Source organism: Budorcas taxicolor, chromosome 11, assembly GCF_023091745.1.
Source record: "Budorcas taxicolor isolate Tak-1 chromosome 11, Takin1.1, whole genome shotgun sequence".
Taxonomy (NCBI): domain Eukaryota; kingdom Metazoa; phylum Chordata; class Mammalia; order Artiodactyla; family Bovidae; genus Budorcas; species Budorcas taxicolor.
The window spans coordinates 146,913,288-146,929,936 of NC_068920.1; the positions used below are offsets into that span (position 1 = coordinate 146,913,288).

Here is a 16,649-nt window from a genome sequence, read left to right on the forward strand (position 1 = left end):
CAGTTGATTTATTCATTCACCTACTGAAGGACATGTGGGTTGCTCCAAGTTTTGGAAGTTATGAATAGAGCTGCTGTAAACATCTAGCTGACGGGCTTTGTGGGGATATGTTTTCAGCTCTTTTGGGTAAATACCAAGGAGCATGATGGCTGGATCATATCTATGGTAAGGGTACGGTTTTGTAAGAAACTGCCAAACTGTCTTCCCAAATGGCTGCACCATTTTGCATCCCTGCCAGCAACATCTGGGGGTTCCTGTTACTCTGCATCCTCGCGGGCATTTAGTGCCCTCAGTGTTTTTCTGGACTTTGGGCATTCTCATGGATGTGTGATGGCATTTCTTGGTTGTTTTAATTTGCACTCCCTTAATGTCAGATGATGTGAAGCATCTCTTCATATGTGTATTTGCTGTTGGCCTGTCTTTTTTTGGTGAGGTGTCTGTTAAGGTATTTGGCCTGTTTCTTAGTTTGGTAAGTTTGTTTTCTTATTATTGAGTTTTTAAAGTTTTCTGTGTATTTTAGAAAACAGTCCTTTATCAGACATGTTTTTCACAACTGTTTTTTCCCCAGCCAATGACTTGTCTACTCATTTTCATGACATTGTCTTTTGCAGAGCCAATGTTTTAAAATTCAGTAAATCTAGCTGATCAATTATTTTTCTCATGGTTCATACCTAAAAATTCATCATCATATCCAAAGTCATCTAGATTTTCTTCTGTGTTGTCTTCTAAGAATGTTAGTTTTCTTTTGTATTTTATTTTAGGCCTGTGATCCAATTTTAACTAAATTTTGTGAAAGATTTATGGTCTGTATATAGATTTATCTTGGGGAAAAGATTCTGTATCCATTCCAGTGGGCAAAATCCACTTTCCTGCCCTCCTCTAAGGTGGCCTAGGCAGAGCAGTCTGCATGCTAAACAGCCTGGTGAAAAAAATAAATAAATAAACAGCCTGGTGAATTTTGAGCTTCTGGGATCAGAAGGGTTCATGCCTTGCCCCTGCAGAGGGTTATTTCCAGGGAAAGACCTCTCCTCCTGCTTAGGTAGCAGGTCAGCTGGACTCTCAAGCATTTTCTCTTCCTATAATGTTATAACCCCCTGGTCAGCAGTTGAGTTTTTAACATATGAGATGGAAGGAAGAAAAGAAAGAAGGAAGGAAGGAAAGAATGGAGGGAGTGGGAAAGGAGGAGGAGGGGGAAGAGAGATAGGAAGCAAGAAAATCCTCAAAAGAAATCAAGAGTAAAAAAAAAATTTTTCTGTACTACTTTAGTTTTTATCTTCTATGCTTTTCCTGAAAAATAAGTGAAAGTGAAGTGAAAGTCACTCAGTCATGTCGGACTCTTTGTGACCCCATGGACTGTAGTCCATGGAATTCTCCAGGCCAGAATACTGGAGTGAGTAGCATTTCCCTTCTCCAGGGGATCTTCCCAACCCAGGAATAGAACCCACTGGGTCTCCCGCATTGCAGGCGGATTCTTTACCATCCCATCTGAGCCACCAGGGAAGCCCTGAGTAAGTGTGTGTGTGTGTGTGTGTGTGTGTGTGTTTTCAATGGAGAGACGTGACCAGGAGTGTCTGTGTCACTTGCTGTCTGGCCTCAGAAGCTCCTGATCACAGGGGCTGGTGTGCCTGTGAGTGTGAGGCGGCTTCCCCGGGGCCCTGGACTTAATTTTCTGTAAAAAGGAACAGGAGAACCATGCACAGAAAGGAGTAGAGGCCAGAAGTAAAAATCCACTCAGACCCTTGAAATGATCTTCCTTCAAGTACGTAATGAAACCTGAACACAGGCATGCTGGTTGGGAACATTTCTGGGAAAGAAAGTCAAGCTTTCTTTCCTAATCCCTGCAAGAACCGCACCCCACCCCAGGCCCCAACCCCAGATGCGTGACTCTCCAAAAAACCTGCCTAGCCTTCCTCAGCATTTCATGCTAGAGATCAGGAGGGAGCACCTCTTCAGCAGTATCATACAGGAGAACATGCGAAGGAGGAACAGTCGGAGGACTTCCCTGGTGGTCCAAGGTTAAGCATCTGCCTATCAATGCAGGGGATATGGTTCGATCTCTGGTTGGGGAACTAAGATTCCCACATGCCTTGGAGCAATTAAGCCCGAGTGCCACAACTACTGCTGGAATCAAGATTGCTTGGAGAAATACCAATAACCTCAGATATGCAGATGACACCACCCTTGTGGCAGAAAGTGAAGAAGAACTAAAGAGCCTCTTGATGAAAGAGGAGAGTGAAAAAGTTGGCTTAAAGCTCAACATTCAGAAAACAAAGATCATGGCATCCTGTCCCATTACTTCATGGCAAATAGATGAGGAAACAGTGGAAACAGTGGTTGACTTTATTTTGGAGGGCTCCAAAATCACTACAGATGGCGACTGCAGCCATGAAATTAAAAGATGCTTACTCCTTGGAAGAAAAGTTATGACCAACCTAGACAGCATATTAAAAAGCAGAGACATTACTTTGCCAACAAAGGTCCGGCTAGTCAAGGCCATGGTTTTTGCAGCAGTCATGTATGGATGGACTATAAAGAAAGCTGAGTGCCAAAGAATTGATACTTTTGAACTGTGGTGTTGGAGAAGACTTTTGAGAGTCCCTTGGACTCTCTTCTGGTCTCCAACCAGTCCATCCTAAAGGAAATCAGTTCTGAATATTCATTGGAAGGACTGATGCTGAAGCTGAAGCTCCAGTATTTTGGCCACCTGATGCGAAGAGCTGACTCATTTGAAAAGCCCCTGATGCTGGGAAAGATTGAAGGCAGGAGGAGCAGGGGACGACAGAGGATGAGATGGTTGGATGGCATCACCGACTCAATGGACATGAGTTTGAGTAAACTCCGGGAGTTGGTGATGGACAGGGAGGCCTGGCGTGCTGCAGTCCATGGGTTCACAAAGAGTCGACTGAGCAACTGAACTTAACTGAACTGCCACAACTACAGCAGCCTGCATGCTATAAGTACGACCCGTCACAGCCAAATAAGTGAAATAAAAAAATTTTTTTAACAAAAAAAGGAAAGAACAGTCAGGATCACAAAGTCCCATGGTCTGTGATCCAGTTATCTTACAGCACTAGAGCCATTCAGTCATTCAGTGGAAGTGTATTGATCATTGTATCAATCGGGGTCTCAAGAGGAATTAGAGGACACATTCAAAATAGTGCTATTCAAAGACAGACAGCGGCAGCCTGGAGGGGTGGGGAGTTTAGAGGAGAATGGATACATGTAGACATACGACCGAGTCCCTTCGCTGATCACCCGAAACTGTCACTACATTGTTAATCGGTTATACTTCAATGTAAAATAAAAGTTAAAAAAAAAACAAAAACAGGATAGTTTATCAAGATGGAATGTAAGGGGTCCTAGGGGGACAGTTTGTGACCTACAGTGAGTACCAGCTCACCCCTGAAGGAACAAGGAAGTGATCCCATCCCTGAGGGAAAGAGCATGTGGAAACCACGTGCTTGGGGGTCAGCCTGCTTGAGGTGGCTTGTGGGGAGTCAGAAATCGGTCCCCGACCCTGAGGTTCCTGCCCGAGGCTCTCCTCCCTGGCCATACAGGCTGCATGGTCCCACAGGTGTGTCCCCAGGAGGAGAGCTGGGCGGGGGTGAAGGATGAATCTAGGGTGGCTGATACAAGACACCCGCGCAAGGGTCCACAAGGCACCAGCATTCCTGGAGGCTCTTGGAATTCATTAGGGACCAAGTCAGACAAAACCCTTGTTCTGATGGAGGGAACATCCTAGCGAAGGAGTGTTATGCCCAAGTCACAAAATCTTCCAATGACCACCAGGGAGCTGATATCTGATGCAAAAGCAAGAGAGTTTTTATTACCAAGCTCAAGCTGGGGCTCCCACTGATACCGACACAGCGGTAGAGATAGAGGATACCGACACAGTCATCAGAGATAGAGGAGTAGGGCTAGACTGACGTTGCCCCATTGTTCCTGGATCAATCAGGCGTTGGTAAATTAACACAAACAACACAGACAGCCACACAGACAGACAGAGAGACAGAAGAAACAGACCTTCAGGAGTCCAGAGGCAAAACTGAAGGTAGGACAACAGCCTCCGGCCGTTTAGCGGGAGCGACCCGCTATTGTCAACAGAGAGCAGGGGCACTCCGTCCCCTTTGAGAGGGTTGGGGACGTCTCCCAATGACCCCCACTGGTGACCGAGATATCATCTTCCAACCGCGGATTGGACACCCTGACCAAGTTCCCTTTGTCAGCACATGTGTCTCCTCAGACAATTCATTTCCGAGTGTTAGACAAGAGCCCAGTTTCGGGCCCTGGAAGGGGTCCCTCTTCCTGCAACAAACGGCGACTCTGGCGGGGACTCTTCTTCACCGAGACTGACATCCTGACCACTCGGGGTACTCAGGGGCCAGCTTGCCTGCCAATGGACCAGACCCAGCGGCCACAACTGGGACCCTTTTGTTCCTGGTCTTCTCCTGACGCGGACAACTGGCCAGAGTGCCCCGATCAGTAAGGAACAAGAGACTTTATTGACTGCTCTCCCCTTCCCTCTCTCTTTCCTTTCCTTAACCCTTCCTATCCTTCCCTGTTTTCCTAGTCCCCCGGTCCTGGACGCAGGAATCTGGTTGAAGGGCCCTCAGCCTGAGCTGAGGATTGGAGACTGATCACCTCCTTTTGGCAGAGAACTCGAATTCTGGTTCTGATTTCTGGTAGGCCCGAGTTCCAGTCCTCCCTTCTCTGGAGGCCCAGGGAAAAGTCCCGTAATGCCTGGGTATCTGTAGGTGGCAGGAGACGTCTGTAAGGCCACCCCTTTTGCCCCCCTCTCCCGCCTCCTCCCCCTTCTTTTTCAACCTGGCTTCCTTTCCTCCCTTGAAATCTTTGATGTTAGTACTTAGATCTGAAGTTCTGTGTCTCTATAGGAGGTTTTCTGAGAGACTGTATTTTTGTATTTAAGGGCTTCCCTGGTGGAGCCAAGGTTAAAGCATCTGCCTGCAATATGGGAGACCTGGGTTCGATCCCTGGGTCGAGAAGATCCCCTGGAGAAGGAAATTTTGCTTTGTCTGGCCACCATGTGGTTTAGACCTGCTGCCATTTTGTTAGAACTTGATTTTCTTTCCCTTTGCCTTGAGACCAGGGCTCTCAGGAACACTTATCTAGACCATCTCCAACTCCTGACACTGAGGAAAAAGGGAAAAAAGACTTGAAGCTAGATCTTGCACTGTGCCTGTCTAAATATGTCTTGGTATGTCTTTGTCTCTGGGTAATATTTTTTAGGTTAATTTGTATATGAGCTCTATTTATTTGGCTTAAAAAAGGTAAGCACTTACAAATCAAGCAATTCTAAATTAAACAATAAATTCCAGGTTCATGTGAACTGGGAAATATTCAATGTTAAATACCTGATATTAATGTTTGTTTGTGGACCTATCTAACACAGACATGTCTTAGAGTAATTAACGTTAAGTAGAATATTTTCATTGTACCTAGGTTTAATATAAGTTAAATATTATATCTGTTACAAGTTTGTCCACAAGGAAATTACCTCAAGTGATACACCCATCAACATTGACTAAATCTGGCCAAATGGTCTAAACCCTTTTAATTGACCTTTTTGATAAAACTTCCTAAATAGAACTCTTTTGAAGTTCTTTTGATCTCTAGCTAACTTTGGGGTGCTTCAAAGGGCCCCTAGAACATCCCAAAGAGAGATATTAAACTGTGTTTATTTGGTTGGTTAAATTACTTGGAAAAGATGATCAAATGAGTAATAAATCCGCTCATGTTATAATGAATGGTAAAATTACTAATACAGATATCCTAGAAATTATATGGAGTTTTTAACATTCTGATATGTCCTGGTATTTTAATGGAAAACCTGATGACTTCACAAAAGTTAACAAAAGAACTGAATGAACCAGTGAATATGCTTATAACTTTTATGGTTTCTATCTGAAAAATTATGGGTTTGAATCTTATGTTTTCAGGGAGTAGGGAAAATCTTCCTCTCAAACTAATTATGACAATACTTTGGTAAAATTAAACGTTATAAACAAAACAATTATATTTTCTATCTGACTCCTCCAAAAATTGGAAGTTCTTAGGTTTCCAGTAAGTTTATCAAATGAGTTAGGACGGGTACAAAAATCTCAAGAAATTTTTGAGACCTTAAAAAGGAAAGAATCCACCTAGATTTGTTAGGCAAAATCTGTGATAAGCCTTTGGTGTAAGTTTCCCAGCCCTGTTTTATTTTAAAAGTTCAGTCTGAGACTCTATAAATGTTTCAGCAAAATAAAAAGCCTATAATCAATTATGGTTATAAAAATCATCAGACCAAAATTGGTGAGAACAGACCTATTTAGGAAACAAACTAGCCTTAATTTGGTTATATTTAATAAAAATAAGGGTAACTTTAAGGAGAAAAAGATATTTCAAAATGTTAAATACCAGCTTGTTAATGGAGGTCTGCATCTAGTAAGACTTATATCTTAGATAGTTCTTTGCTGTTATGTGATATTAATGTAAATTTTAATTGAATTCTTGAAGAACGCCCTAAGTTTTTTTCCGAAGCTTATCTCAGTAATCTATCTTTGGATAAAGATCAGATGCCTCTTGACCTGCAACCAGGACTGGAAAAAAAGCATAATTTAAGGGACTGTCTCCAACATGGATGGAAGGACTTTTTTTTTACACTACACCAGGATGAGGAGACGACGACATCAGAGGTAGACAGCTTCCCCGAGATGCTGGACCTGATTCGTATGATCATTTATGTTTTCTTGACTTCTTAGACCTTTGCATATAAGTCAAATGCTTTTCTATTATAGGCATGATCCTATGCTAGTTTTAAAAATCAATCCAATTGTTGGGTTTGCGGCCAATTACCTGTGTCTAGTTCTGGGTTACCTTGGTAAATTTCTCTACTGCCAGACTCTAAGTGGTTGGCCCAGAGAAAATTTACTTAAAAAAAAAATTATAGTCATATTCAGGTCACTGCGCAGATGACCTGAGATATACTGGGCTACATCTAATGGAAGTTCTTAACAGAAGTCTTACTTGTGACTTTACTAATACTGCTGTCTATGTTATTTGTATTTCACCTGTTTTACAAAATTGCTGTTTCTTACACTGTCAAATATGTGTGTGAGGCCTCTAATAGAATAATATATAGTCCCATATGAGATCGATGATGGTAACTCTAGATATGGCAAGAAGCAACAAGAGGGAATATTTTCCTGGACCAAGAAGCTAGTAAGACAGGTGGTCCAGAGAATTTTGGATACTGTTTTATGGCTTAGTCCAGTAATAGCACATTGAGTGGCCTGTCAACAGAGTCTTTGCCAAACCTGAGAATGGACATTCTCAGCACCACGGGATAAAATGGTCATGAAATGCCCCCCTCAAAATCATGGTCAAGTTTATGAGCAAAAAGGGGCTCTGCCAACTGAAGACTGACACTCACCATCTGCATCTACAAAGATTAAATCATGGCCGCTGCAACTGCTGACTTTCAATGCCCCTGAAAGAAGTTCAGGGTGAAAATCAGGAATGAGGCACTCTGTGCTCTGAGAAAAACTGGCAGAACAGGCCTTCAGATAGTTAGATCTTTTCAGGAGAAGATTTTATGACTCCCAATTCTTGCATCTTCTCGTACCTAGAGAAACACTGACATCATTAACGGTGAAATCTGCTTTGGCTATTAAGGAAAAGTTTATAATTAAAAGTCAAAATAGAGTAGCTATGGTTCAGATATCCTGGGAAATAACTAGGTGATGCTATGGGTGTACTTTCAGATTAGACTTTCTATTGCTAAACACTTGAGTTTTCTGAGTTGTGTCAGGCTTGGATGTTACCATTTTCAAAACAATGTCTGCTGGAAGCTAGTAACCTTACTTTTTATAAAACTAGGCAACTGGCTACATGGCTACAAGTCTCCCTGAAGTGCCAGGTCCAGACTGGGTTACAGGCCTATTCTTCTAAAAAGAAATGAGATTTATTTTGTCTACTAAATTCCAGTTATCACTTCTCCAACTACTTCTAATTGGGTCTGTTACACCAAAATGGCAGACCAAGGAATTAGGATTTTAATCATACAAGACTCAGATCTAGAACTTGGAACTCAGAAATACTTCCAATTCAGTGTCTATACTCCAAGCTGGGGCAGTCCTATGCCCCATTTTGACAGAAAGTTATTACAGTCATAGTTGCCTAGTCCCCTAAAATTAAAACTGAGCGGGACTCTGTGGGGCTCTGGAGTACAGATCTGTTCTGTGTTCTCCATTTCTTATCTGTAGGATATAGACTTTGTTCAGCCTCCTTGACCTTCCCTGAATTCCAAAGTGTGGATTCAAACAATTGCTAATCAGGGAAGGGAGGGGATACAAAAACAGAAACAATCAAAGATTGATACAGCCTCCAGACAGAGTCCTGGTTCCTAGTCAAAGAAATATGCATAACAATGTCTTTGAGCCCCCCACCCAGGTGGAAGATGGTAACTTCAGACTGAACACAAGATTCCTGGAGCACAGCTCTGTTGCCTCACCACCAACCAATCAGAAGCGGTCACAAACACTGCAACCCTCACCCCAAACGTTGCCTTCTGTTTCCAGGGACCAGAGATGACCATCCTGTTAGGTCTCCTGTTTGGCCCTTGTCTATTTCATCTCGGAGAGGGGCCAACTAAATTGCTGTTACTACAAGGGTAGAAGCTGGTTTCAGATGTGGAAAACCCCAACTTAGATCAGGTAGAGAGGGAGACTTCTGCTCTGCTAGGCAGGCCTACGCCCATGCACAGCAGGAAGAAGTTACCGAAGAAAGAGACCTCCGCCCCAATTCCCAAGAAGTATCTTGAGTATGAAGTCTCTCAGGGGGCCTATGTGCTGCGTTAGGGGAAGAACGTTGTTTTTATGTGAATCACTCGGGGATAGTCAGGGAGTCCCTGGCCAAGATAAGAGAAGGGCTGAGTCAGAGAAAAAGAGAAAGAGAAAAGTCTCAGAGTTGGTTTGAATCCTGGTTCAGTTCATCTCCCTGGCTCACGACCCTCATATCTTCTCTGGCTGGGCCCTTGATCATTTCACTCTTGCTATTCACTTTCGGACCATGTTTACTAAATAAGTTGATAAACTTAATCAAAGGCCGTATCAACATGGTGCAGCTTATGGTGCTTAGGTCCCAATATGCAGCCCTACCAAACCCACCCCTGGTAAAAGACAATATAAAGCTAACCACAGACCCATGATTGGGTCTGTCTTGGGTCCTTGAGAAGGGGGGAATGAAGAGCCTAAGCTATTCCATCTTGTAAAAGAACTCCATTTTGTAAAGGTTCTGGGCAGACTTAGACTTTGGATATTACCCAACCTTGCCCCCCTGCCCACGAGCCAATCGGCCCTTAGGTTAAACCTCCTGACTTTACGTTCAGGAACTTGTGATTTACCTTGAAAGTAAAAACCAATCAAGAATCCACACACAAACCCTATAGAAGAAAGTAACCAATCAGTTGTCCTTCAGCCTGAACACCCCCTTTTTACCCTTTTACCTGAATATTCCCTATAAAAGCATTGTAACCCCAAACTCAGGGCTCCTCCCTATAGCCTCTGTGTCGGTATCGGTGGGAGCCCCAGCTTGAGCTTGGTAATAAAAACTCTCTTGCTTTTGCATCGGATATCGGCTCCATGGTGGTCATTGGGAGATTTTGCGACTTGGGCATAACAGGAGGTGTACGACAAGCAATAAGCATAATAATCAAGTAAGATATACAGTAGGTTAGGTTACTTGCCGGGTGGTCCAGTGGCTAAGGCTTGGCACTCCCAGTGCAGGGGGCCTGGGTTTGATCCCGGGTCAGGAAACTAGATCCCACATGCCACGACTAAGGTCCTGCAGGCCAGAATCCCCTGGTGGTTCAGTGGTTAAGAATCCGCCTGTCACTGCAGGGAACACAGTTTTGATCCCTGGTCTGGGAAGATTCCACTTGCCTGAAATGTTGGGCTTCCCTGGTGACTCAGTGCTAAAGAATCTGCCTGCAGTGAGGAGGCACAGGCAATTCAGGTTCAATCCCTGGGTCAGGAAGATCCCTTTCTTGGAGGAGGACATGGCAACACACTCCAGTATTCTTGCCAGGAGAATCCCCATGGACAGAGGAGTCTGCTGGGCCATGATCCATGCGGCTATGATCAATGAGGCTACAGGGTCAAACACTGTAGCACATGGTAGGTTAGAAAGCAACACTGCACATCACATGGTAGGTTAGAAAGCAACAAGTGCTATGGAAAAAAACGAGAAGGAGCCTGGGGGGCAGGGTCGGTGAGGGGTGGGGAGCATGAAAGGGGAGGACCTTCACCCTGGAGGGTTATTTTGACATGCCCCAGATCACTGGACCCCCCCAGGAATTTTAGAGACAGCCCGCTGAGTTCCTGTGGTTTTGTCCCCTTTGCACACAGGTACTCACCAGTTTTCTGGAGAAGCTATTTCCTGCCATTCCTATTTCATCAGTGGAATGACAAGGTGACCGAGGTGCCCTCAAACTAGAACTATCTGAGGGCTGGAGACTCAGGATACCCCTGAGCCTGGCAGAGAATGTTCAATATGGTTTGGATTTGGAGCTAAAGGGACAGTTTGGATTGGAGAAAGAAATCTGGGAATAGTCTATGCTCAAGACATTAGAATCTGAGGATGGAGAGACGAGAAGAGCAGCACTTCCTGGGCAGGTGTGGGGTCAGAGAGCGTCAGCCAGACATAGGAGAATCAGAGGATGCTGCCTGGTAAGCGTGTCTTATTCTTTCTCTGACCCGTGTCCCCTCTCCTATCTCCCCAAAGCCCTGATTTCAATTATCCAAGCCGTGTGGTTGAGGGGAGGAGACTCTTTTGGAGAGAACTAATGACAGTTCACCAGCGGATGGGTAAACTGAGATATTCTGATCCAAATGAATTTCAGGACATTTGCTGGGAGTCCTGCGCCTCTGGACTTGAACCAGGAGACACACAGATTTAGGAATTGTTGGCAGTCATCTTGAGACCACACAGGGAGAGTAAAACTTAGGATGGAGCCCCAAAAGGAGGCAAGAAATTAGGTTGCCAGTGACATCAAGGTCCAGGACCAACCTAGGCCACCTTCAGCTTCAGCGTTAGGAGAGCAATACATTTCCTTTATTGTTTAACCAGCTTGCCATTTCTGATTTTGCAACCAAAACTTTCTAGCTGATATACCCATCACAAAAGCCAAAGAAATTGAGGTTTTCTTTATGGTGAAATGTCCGAGAGAGAGAGAGAGAGAGATGAGCAGCTAGGTCATCCGCAACCTTGGCCGGAGCATTTGCAGTGGACACAGCATATGGCAGTGGAGAGAACTGGAGGTTTGGAGTTGGACACACTGCTTCTTTCCCTAGTGGTGCGATCTCCTGGGCCTCAGCTGTGAAATGGGGGTATGCCCCACTCACAGGCCCTGGGAGGATTAAAGGAGACCATCCAGCATCTGGCACTGAGCTCACTGCACGGTGTGGCAGGGACAGAATTCAGGCTGCCCCAGGCTGAGTGCGTAAGAAATGAGGAAGCGGGACAATAAACAGACTAGTCTTTCAAGGAGGTAAACAGAGAACAAAGAACAAACAGCCCCCAAACAAGAAGTTACGCTCAACTCCCCTCCAACAGACACACGAATCAAAGCGCTGAGACGTCGAGAGACAGACTCACAGTCAGTGGGCAGGAATGAAACTGGTTCTCTCTGGATAGCAGTTTCACAGTCTCCACAGAAAGTTTACTGACCACTGTCTCTGACTCGGTACTCCTCTGCTAAGAACTCACTGTGCACTTCCACTTCACAGGTATGGAAGGACAGACCTTTCTACATTTTTTTGCAGCAATGCTCGTAATAGCAAAATCTTGGTCTAAATGTCTATCAGTAGGTACTGATCTGTTGTTCAGTCACTCAGTCGTGTTCAACTCTTCGTGACCCCATGGGCTGTAGCCCACCAGGCTCCTCTGTCCATGGGATTCTCCAGGCAAGAACACTGGAATCTCCTCTAGGGAATCTTCCCGACCCAGGGATCGAACCCACATCTCCTGCACTGAAGGCAGATTGTTTACCATTTGAGCCACCAGGGAAGCCCTGGGTACTGATTAGGTGGTGGTCGTTTCTACAATGGAATACAATGCGGTCACTAAAAAGAACTCTTGTCTAAAGAATAGTGATAAATGAAAATATCTGCCAAGAACAGTATGACCCTACCTGCAAAACAATATGCACAGTGCACCTGAGTTTGCCTGGAGGATTCTGGCCTTGGAGGAATGCATGGCTGGTTCTCTCTGGGCATCGAACTGGGTGTCAGAAAGCTCACCTCTCGGAGACGCTCTCCTGGAGCTCTCCTCATTCCGTCTCCTGGCATGTGTTTTTTTTCTTGGCATGCGTTACATTTGTAAAATTTTCTAAAATTTGGCTAAAAGATTTAAAGGGGGATGATGGCTAAAGGAGTTCAGGATCGAGGGTGTGTGTGTGAGACAGAAGTGATCGGAGCAGAGAAGGGACTGTGGCCTGTTGGTGCACACCTGCTGTGACGCCCTCAGGGCAGCCAGGGTATGGGTTCAAGGCCTGACCACACCGCCCAGCAGCCCGTGCTTGTACACTGGTGGCAGTGTTTGCAGGTGAGATGCAGATGTTGCTGATGTCGGATGATGCCAGCTCCACAGGGTGGACAGAGGACACTGACCTTGAACAAGTGCACACCCGGTCAGCGGGAGCAGGCGTGGTGACCCCGCCCTCTGCACCTGCAGGCCGCATGCACCCCTTGTGACTCCGTCCCATGACGTCCAGAAGGCTCCTTGACACCCCTGCTCCAGGGCCCCGTCTCAGGCGCTGCTTTCCTGACTGCCTCCAGGTTAGGCAGATGACCCCCACTGTGTGCCATGGGGCCAGGTCCAGCCACGCTCACTTCTGAGCTTCTGACTTCTAACCCATCTCGCTGCTGCTGTCCTGCAAGGGGTGGGGCTCGTCAAGGGCACCAGCTTGTCACCTCATCATTGCAGGATCATGGACTGAGCACCTGGGCACCAGGCAGGCTGCCAGCAATCCAGGAAGACAACAGGCTGGGGAGGGTGGTGGGCAGGTTAGGGTCACAGGGTGCCGTGTGTGTGTGTGTGTGTGTGCAGGGTCAGGAGACCTGGGCTCTCCACTGGGGAGACTGGAGAAGCCCCTCGCCTCCAGGGCAAAGCCAAGCTCTGAGACAAAAGGCAAAAGCTAAGTGACCAAGGGAGAAAGAAACAAAGACGGAGGGAAGGCAGGATGTGTGAGGGGACAGGGCAGCAGAGTCCAGAAGGGTCCCCTGGGAGAGGCCACAAAGGCCCCAATCCACAGGCTCTGGGGCCTCAGGGGACCATGCACGGGGTCTCCCCCTCAGGAGTTCTGACCTGTGGCCCCACGATTAGAGCAAGAGGTCCACAGGCATTGCAGGAGACCTCCCTGGGAGTTACTTCATTTCTGTGATGATGTGTTCACTAGAAATATACATTTTGGCCCTGGATTACCGGTGCGTACTTAACAACAGCCGTTTGATTTAGAAATTCTGATGATCTGAAACATTACTGGTAGCTTTTTGTTCCTTTTTTTTGGCCAAGCTACACAGCTTACAGGTTCTTACTTCCCTGACTAGGAATGGAACCTGGACCCTCCGCAGTGAGAACGCAGAGTCCCAACCACTGGACCGCCAGAGAAGTCCCTGGTAGATTTTTAAACCAAACGTTTTCTGTTCAGCTTTAAACTAAGAACCCTGAAATTTCAGGTTTGAAAGCATTTACCTTAAGCTTTGGTGGTTAAATTTTGGAGATAGTTAAAAACTCAGTTGGGACCCCCTCAGTTAACAATTACTCAGATCATTTCAGACCCTCTAAGGCAAGACTAAGAGGAAGGAAGAGAGTTTTCCCAAGTTTACATGCTGGGAAACAAGGAGAAAACACGAAGCTGATTCTTTTCAGCTCTACTTTTTAAGATCTCAGATTCTGCTTTTACTGACTAATGAAAGGAAACGCCAAGCTAAATAACAGGAAAGGACGTATTACGAAATAGACATATAAAAATTTAATCCCTTTGGTTTAAAATACATCTTCAATTATACAATTAAAAACAAGACAAAATCAATTTCATAAAACAAAATACAAAATATTATTATATGACCCGTGTCCCATAAGATCTTATCTTAGAAAGCCAGCAATTTAGTTCACATACTTCATTAGAATATTTTAATGGAAGAATGTAACTATCAATCCTATGTATACAAAGAGCCTATTCTACTTCCCTGAACCTAAAGATACCTGCAATTTTTATTTCCGTTACAAAATTACACTCTTTAGTATTTTTATATATTTAAACATGTATAAAAATGTTCCCCATAGTAATACAGTCTCATAAACTCATGAATGCTTTTTAGAACTGTTAGCATACAAGACAAAGCCTGGAGGTTCTGAAACGTGATAAAACAGCAGTCATTTCCTATAGCACAGAGATCTGGAAGCACTCCGTCCCGAGTTGCATCTCCTGGTTCACGGTGACGACAGTACGCGCCGTGACCGCTGCGTTTATTCCCGCTGTCGGGGACACCTGACTGACACTAGCAGACACAACAGACGTGAGCTGCAGTAGTGCTTTTTCCTTTACTTCATTTGTTAAACAGGGCAGACATCCAAACAACAACCTTCTCAAGAGCGTGCAGCATCTCTGTCATCTGAGGTTTTGCCATGCTACAGAATGGTGGCTGTGTTCGGGAAAACCCAGAGAAAGCTTGTGAGCAGGATTCACTAAGCACAGCATGCTACCTGCTGGGTGTAGGTGGTCAGAAATAACTTATCCTCTCATCTCAAGAAAGTCCTTAGGGTAGACCTCTTCGCGTCTCCTCACTGTATGTACAGACACCACACGTATATATTATCTATTTATATAGGACAGGTATGTACACATTTACAGACACAGGCCTTCAAGACGTATTGCACTTACACACACGCAGCTTTAGCCTGACGGAGGCACACTGTCACCGTTCGGGTTCTTCATAATAGAGGCAGTTGATATGTTCAAGACAGTCGCAAAGGAAGATTTCGGTAACCTGCCCTGTTGGAGTAAACACTTACTGGGGAATGAGAGGCCGAGGAGAGAGGGCGCCCCCGTCTGGCGGGGGCACCGTGCCCGTGACCTGAGGCGGTCAGAGTCACACCGAGTCTGACGTGCACCGTGCTGAAGAGACAGTTCCATAAATAATGTAGCAGATATCCTAAAGGTTCCCAGGTAACCTAGCAAATTTTGGAACAAAGTTTCCACTTTTAATCCTAAGTATTTATAGCAGAAAATTCAAATATGCTTTCTGGGGTCATCTGAAAAATGTCAATGCAATACATTCAATGCTATCTCCAAGCCAAAAGCAGTGCCACCTCCAACTTCCACTGACATCCACCCACATTTGGAAGGTGGCCGACCGGCGAACCTGTGGCTTGCCAACCCCAAAGGCCCAGGTGACAGCTTCACTGAGCTCGCTGGGAGTCGTGGGCGGGGCATCCTCAGATCTCAGTGAGGGTGAGCTTGAACGATCCCCCGGACTCTTCCATCTGCAGCTGGAAGGTGTCTTCATTGGAGTAATGCTTCACGATATTGTCGTCCATGTTCACCAGGATCCTGGAAAAGGGAGATGAGACAGGCCTGCTCACTCCTGCCTGCTCTGCAGTCACACCCAAACTCCACAGCTAGCACTGCCACTTGCTAGCTGTGCCATGTGAGGCAAACTAGTTACATTCCCTATGCCTCACTTTCCCCATCTGTGAAATGGGTATAATAGTAGGGTCAATCTTACATGGTTGTTGTAGGGACGAAATGAGGAGCTTGGGTGAAGCACTTCACGTGCAGGGTGTACGATAAAGAAAACACAGTAGCTGAGTTATTATTTCGGTGTGCAGTGATCTTTCAATAAACAGTACTTATTACAGTGAACAAAGTCAGTCTACAGAAGAATCACATGGTCCAGCTACAGAAGGCACATAAGTCAAGTCAACCTACGCGTCTGGAAGCCACAGCTCCCTGACGACTCTTTTTCCCAATGAGTTACCCTCAAAGTTTAGCCAATCTACTATCAAAGCCAACCCTTCCCACTAGGCCCATCGAGGACATTCCACATGCTTTAGAATTAAGCCCCAAAATGCTTACTCTGTATACCCATGCCAAACAGTACTGACACTTAAGTACAATTCTAAAAATATTAACTTCTGAACAAAGAAGCAACATTCCATGATTGAAAACATGACTAAGGGCAGGAGGGTGGAGGGAGATGGAGCAAAGGCTTTGATGTTGGTCAAACAGAACTTGAAGCTTGGCCTCGGCACTAAGCTGACCCTGATTCTGGAAAAGCCTCCTAGGCTCTCTGGGCCTCAGCTGCCTCATCCAGAAACTGAGTAGTAACTCCTGTCTTAGAATAATGGTAACATGAGAATTAAGTAACACACGTGTGCCTGGTCCAGCACCCGACTCATGATGGGGGCTCAATAAATGGGGCAGCGACTGTTGTCAGCCTTGGTAAATTTCATCATGCGCTCTGGAATTTGGAGCCACTGCACTGCTGCCAAGCATGGGAGAAACAAAGATTTTACTTGGAAAAAATGCACAAAGATGTCCTAGAAAAATAAATCAACTTTATGTGGATAATCTAGTATGAAAAACT

The 16,649-nt window shown here is 45.3% G+C and overlaps 1 protein-coding gene across 1 annotated transcript in view; it reads right to left on the bottom strand.

Moving 5' to 3' along the window:
* Positions 1 to 15,472: 15,472 nt before the first annotated feature.
* The window catches only part of GRHL1 (grainyhead like transcription factor 1), a 49,059-nt gene continuing 47,882 nt past the window's right edge, over positions 15,473 to 16,649 (bottom strand). The window contains exon 16 of the mRNA XM_052648632.1: positions 15,473 to 15,613. Coding sequence (XP_052504592.1) covers positions 15,499 to 15,613 — 115 coding nt within the window. The 3' untranslated portion in view covers positions 15,473 to 15,498. The remainder of the gene's footprint in view (positions 15,614 to 16,649) is intronic.